The following is a 5699-nucleotide window of genomic DNA, read 5'->3' as shown; positions in this document are numbered from 1 at the left end:
TTAGATTTCACAAAAATAAAGCAAACACAGAAATTAAAAACATTTTTAAACTACTTAATTAATTTCCTTGATTTAAATAGAAATATCTGAAACATTTAAAATGGCATTTATTTACTCTTCTCCATTTCTTCAACTTCTCTTCACCTTCAACTTTAACGAGAGACAAAGAAATATAACTATTTTTTGTGTTGGGCAAATTTCGTAGAGGAAATTTTGAACAAAAAGTGACAAAAAGTCAACAGTTAATCAATTCTAAAATACTTTTTTGTTTCTATTTTTCTAATGCTCGTAATGGAATCACTAATACTTTAGTGTAGAATTATTTAAAACACGCTCTAGCTTCATTTATTTTCTATTCTGATAATTTAAGAGAAAAAAATCAAATCTTATTCTCTTAGAGAGATCCAAAAACGTCAAACCAACTCAAATTTGTAAAATTTCATCGAAAAACATTAATTTTTCATCGTTTTTGAACAATTTTTTGATGTAAAAATAAAGAAATCGCGGAAATTAAACAATGTTGTTTTTTGAATTTGAATCTACATAATTGATTTCCTTGATTTAAATAAAAAATCTGAAACCATTGTACACTCTTCTTCATTTCTTCAACTTCTCTTCACCTTCAACTTTAACGAGAGACAAAGAAATGTGTAAATGTAAAATAGAAGGGATTTTTTCAAAAATTCAACTTTTATTGTTTTAATTGTCAATCAATTCATAAATTAATGAAAAAAATCGAAAATTATAAAAAAAATTGTGGACAAGTTTTGCTATTTTTCTGTGTTTGGTGTAGGAATCAAAACGAGCCTTTTTCTACTCCATCGTCACCGAAGGCGGCGACAAGGAGAAACTCGAAGCCTTTATCAACTTCTGTGAAGATGCCATCTTTGAAATGCAACACGCAAGTGGCTTGATGGCAGTTGAAGAATCGGGTGGTGGAGGCCCAACCCGTGCTGCTAGCTACAGTTACATGAACGTCGACGATGAAGACCGAGGCAAAGACCCAATTCGTCGAGGTTACCAATCCATCAAAGAAGGCATCGCTTACAGTCTTTCCGCTCTCAGTCCTTCAAACATCAAACACAAATTCGCTGAAATGCAACAAATGACAATTCCGGAACTGTTCATCGGCTTCTTCAGAATGATCATTTATGCATTTTATTACTCCGGATTTGGAGTCGCGATTATTTTCAAGTATATCTTCGGCGTGTTGTTGTCTTTGATGAGGGGGCCTATTGAAGAACCGGTTTTGGAAATAAAGGAAGAAGAAGAAAAGGTTGGGTTATCACGCGTGTTACCGGCGTTACCACCTTCAGAAGAACAAAATACCCAAATGCAAGCATTCGGATTAGATATAACGAAAGAAGATAACGGACAGTAAGTACTTTAGTTTTATTTCATTTAGTTAAAAAAAAATCTAGGTATAAAATGGCCGCACATGAATCGCCCACCACAAGCCAACCATCAGAAGGCGAAGGTGAGACAACACCGGAAGAAGACGAACACCAAGAAACCGAAGCTTTAGAAGCACCAATGTCGCTATCTGATCTTTTAGGGTAAAAAACACAAGTTTTTGACTCAATTTGAAGCTTTTTTTCAGTGGTGAACAAGCCAAACGTGCAGCACAAGAAAAAGTCGAAGCTCAAGCTGCCCAACAAGCCGTAATGCAAGCCATTGAATCGGAATCTAAACAACCTGTGGTTACTGAACCTTCAGCTGTCTCCCAAATCAACTTTGGGGCTTACAGTCATCGAGCTGTGTCTTTCTTAGCCCGGAATTTCTACAACTTGAAATATGTGGCTTTGGTGCTTGCGTTCTGTATCAACTTTATGCTCCTCTTCTACAGGGTTTCAACCCTTGGAGAGGATGCGGAAGGTAGCGGCAGCGGAAGCGGAAGCAAGGGAATTCCTGATATCCTTGAAGGTTCGGGTGAAGGAAGTGGGGCAGAAGAGGAAGAGGACCCAATTGAGTTGGTTCATGTCGATGAAGATTTCTACTATATGGCACACGTGATGCGATTGGCGGCCATTTTACATTCAATTGTGTCTCTAGCTATGTTGATTGCATACTACAATTTGAAAGTACCTCTAGCTATTTTTAAACGAGAAAAGGAAATTGCACGGAGACTTGAATTTGAAGGTTTATACATCGCGGAACAGCCCGAAGATGATGACCTTAAATCGCATTGGGATAAATTAGTCATTTCAGCAAAGTATGATTAAAAAATTAAAGGAACAAAAAATTTCATAAATTTTTGAAAAATAATCATTTATAGATTTCTGAAGTTTTGAGATCTTTTGACATTTTTTTTGTGCTAGGGTTACCACGCAATCATAACCTTTGTCCATTTCTTAAGTACATTTAAATCTTATCTTTCTAAAATAGAGAATGACCCAAACTCGTCGAACTAACTGTATTTTTCTCAGTTGTCATCTTTTTTAACTCATTCTTTATGTTTAATCTCACTTCTCATTACAGCTAAATCAATAATAAATGGAAAGTACCTTATAGGTTTTTGAAATTTAATCAATTACAGGGTGATTCAGAAAAAATATTTATATTTGTGTCGATGTAGTAACACAGTTAATGAAAATTTTTTGTTTTTCAATTACTACAAATCGCTGTTTTATTAATTAAAATTTGATGCAGAATAGTTCATTAAGGAAGATTTTGCTTTCAAAGGACAGAAAAATGTATGTAGCGTTTTTTCAAAATTTTACGGAAATCCAATTTGAGATGATTTAACGAAATCTAGGTGCAGGTGATTAACAAGCACACAAGACAATATTAAAAAAAAAAATACTGCGACTACCGATTTTTAAGAAATTTGCTATGAATATTTTGATGTTATTTTGGTTAATTTGGCTTGTTTTTGAGTGAAATTTTGTCGAAACGAGTGTAAATGACTAAATTCGGTAAAAAATAATGATTTATAAATTTCTCAAGCGTTTGAGCACGATTTTCATCTAAAAATGCACTTTTTTGGAATCTGAACAAAAATAGGTCTGCGTATTTTTAACTGTTTTAACTGCAAGTTGTTTACCTAAAAACTCAATTTTTAGCAATATTATTATTTTTTCTTCATAAAAATGAAGAAAACAGAAATTAAAAACATTTTGCATCTACTTAATTAATTTCCTTGATTTAAATAAAAAAATCTGAAAGACCTGAAATGGAATTTATTTACTCTTCTTCATTTCTTCAACTTCTCTTCACCTTTAACTTTAACGAGAGACAAAGAAATATGTAAACAGAAAGGAAGTTATTCCAATTTTTCAGTAAATACTCTTATTACTCTATCTCCGACAAAAAAAATACAAAAAATGTAAACACTTTTGTTACGTTTTAAACAAAAATGTAATGAAATTAAAATTAATGAAGCTAAAATCGCAATAAAAAATTATAACTTGGTTGTATTGTTAGTAATACAGGCAAAAAGTTAAAAATAATGAAAAATAATTCCCGACTTTTAAAAAACTAAATCGAAAATAAAAAATAAACAGTAATATATGTTGAGCAAATGAATTCGCAATAATAACAAAAAATTATAATGCGATTCTACCAAAAATATCAAGAAAATATTTTTTTATCCAGTGGAAAAAGTAACTAAAATTAAACACAAGTTGACATTACATTTGTTATTGTTTTCATTCAAAAAAAATATTTTTTTAAGTATTTCTTTAATACCGTATTTATTGTTACTGTGTTTTGGTTTTGTAAAAGAATTAAAGGAACAATATTGTTTCTGAAAATTGTCTAATCCTCATCAAAATGAGAAAACCATTTTTTTGACTTTTTCTTACAATTTTGCATTAGTTATTTGTAAATTTGAAAAAAAATAAATCAAAAAATTTGATTTTTTTGAACATTTGAAAAAAAAAAGTTTGTAATTTAAAAAAATATATAAAAAAATGTTTGTTTTTTTTTAAATTTGTAATAAATTCAAGAAACAATACCGCTCAATTAAAAAAAATGAGAAAAACGCTTTTCATATTTTAAATTAGTTAAAAAAATTCAAGAAACAATACAGATTAATTTTTGAAAAAAAAACACTCGAAATTTCACTAAAAAGAAATTCCCAAGTCCGTCGACTAAAAACAAAAAAATTACAATTTTTTTCACGCACTATTGCTTAGCATTGCGTGATAATCGTAGCAAAAATTTTGCTAAAAGATCTCAAAACTAGAAACTTAAAGTTTCAAAATGGTTGTTTAAAACCTGGATACCAAATCACCAAAAAATTCAAGAAATTTTTTTGTTCCTTAAATTTTAGTTTACCCCACATTGGTGTTTCTAGGTCATTTCCGGTCAATTACTGGGACAAGTTCATTAAGAAAAAAGTGCGTCAAAAGTATAGCGAAACGTACGATTTTGATTCGATTAGTAATTTGCTCGGTATGGAGAAAACCTCCTTCCAACATGATGAATCTGATGAAGGACGGAGTTTCATTTATTTGTAAGTAAAACTCATTTTGATTGAATTAGTTGTATTGTTTCTAGTATCATCAACATCGACTGGCGTTACCAAATTTGGAAATCTGGAGTTACAATAACCGACAACTCCTTCTTGTACTCCTTATGGTACTTCATTTTTTCCATTTTGGGCAACTTCAATAACTTCTTCTTCGCGGCCCACTTATTGGATGTTGCTGTCGGTTTCAAAACCTTGCGCACTATCCTCCAATCGGTGACACACAACGGAAAACAACTAGTTTTAACAGTGATGTTGCTCACAATCATTGTTTACATCTACACAGTGATTGCGTTCAACTTCTTCAGAAAATTCTACGTGCAAGAGGAAGATGAAGAAGTTGATAAGAAATGTCACGACATGTTAACATGTTTCGTTTTCCACTTATATAAAGGTGTGAGAGCTGGTGGTGGTATCGGTGATGAAATTGAACCACCCGATGGTGATGACTACGAAGTCTATCGCATTATGTTCGACATCACTTTCTTCTTCTTTGTTATTGTTATTCTCTTGGCTATCATTCAAGGTTTGATCATTGATGCTTTCGGTGAGCTTCGTGATCAACTAGAGAGTGTGAAAGAGGACATGGAGTCGAATTGCTTTATTTGCGGGATGGGGAAAGAGTATTTTGATAAAGTACCACACGGGTTTGATACCCACGTCCAACAAGAACACAATTTAGCTAATTATATGTTCTTCCTGATGCATCTAATCAACAAACCGGATACGGAATACACGGGTCAGGAGACTTATGTGTGGAATATGTACCAGCAAAGGTGCTGGGACTTTTTCCCTGTCGGTGATTGCTTCCGGAAGCAATACGAAGAAGAGTTGGGTGGTGGAGGCGGTTAACAAGGATCACACACAGCAGGATGATTTTTTGTTTGTTGATATTTGCATATTGTACGCTTTGCTCTCGATTGTTTCAACAACAGTACAAATTGTCCAAATTTTGCCTTATTTGCGGAAATTTGATCTAATAAAGTATTTCTTGTTACTGAGTTTTGATTTATTTTTTTGGTTGCTTACACGCAACTTGTGCTTTTTAGAACAATGTTTCCAATACTGAAAGAGGCCGATGTGTACGAAAACTTTTACGCTAGTAGTACAAAATAAGTTAGATTTTTGAAATTTAATCAATTACTAAGTGTATTTACTTTTGTACAAACAAATCGCCGTTTTATTAGTTAAAATTTAACACAAAACGTTTATTCAAGTAAGATTGCGC

The 5699-nt window shown here is 32.3% G+C and overlaps 1 protein-coding gene across 4 annotated transcripts in view; it reads left to right on the top strand.

Annotated features, from left to right (window-relative positions):
- Positions 1–5472, top strand: part of LOC123015527 (ryanodine receptor) — a 64881-nt gene extending 59409 nt beyond the window's left edge. For 2 of the 4 annotated variants that reach the window (XM_044415299.1, XM_044415308.1), the window contains exons 53-57: positions 794–1377; positions 1422–1556; positions 1601–2212; positions 4298–4456; positions 4501–5472. In XM_044415299.1, the coding sequence (XP_044271234.1) occupies positions 794–1377; positions 1422–1556; positions 1601–2212; positions 4298–4456; positions 4501–5323 (2313 nt within the window). In that variant the 3' untranslated portion in view covers positions 5324–5472. The remainder of the gene's footprint in view (positions 1–793; positions 1378–1421; positions 1557–1600; positions 2213–4297; positions 4457–4500) is intronic. The other 2 variants (XM_044415316.1, XM_044415326.1) reach the window with 1 other exon arrangement.
- Positions 5473–5699: the final 227 nt, after the last annotated feature.

This window comes from Tribolium madens, unplaced genomic scaffold (assembly GCF_015345945.1).
Source record: "Tribolium madens isolate multiple individuals breed KSU strain unplaced genomic scaffold, Tmad_KSU_1.1 Scaffold_11;HRSCAF=98;Tcas5.2_LG3b, whole genome shotgun sequence".
In the NCBI taxonomy this organism is placed as follows: domain Eukaryota; kingdom Metazoa; phylum Arthropoda; class Insecta; order Coleoptera; family Tenebrionidae; genus Tribolium; species Tribolium madens.
Note: the sequence above shows the minus strand (reverse complement) of the source record. Positions and strands in the feature narration are given on the sequence as shown.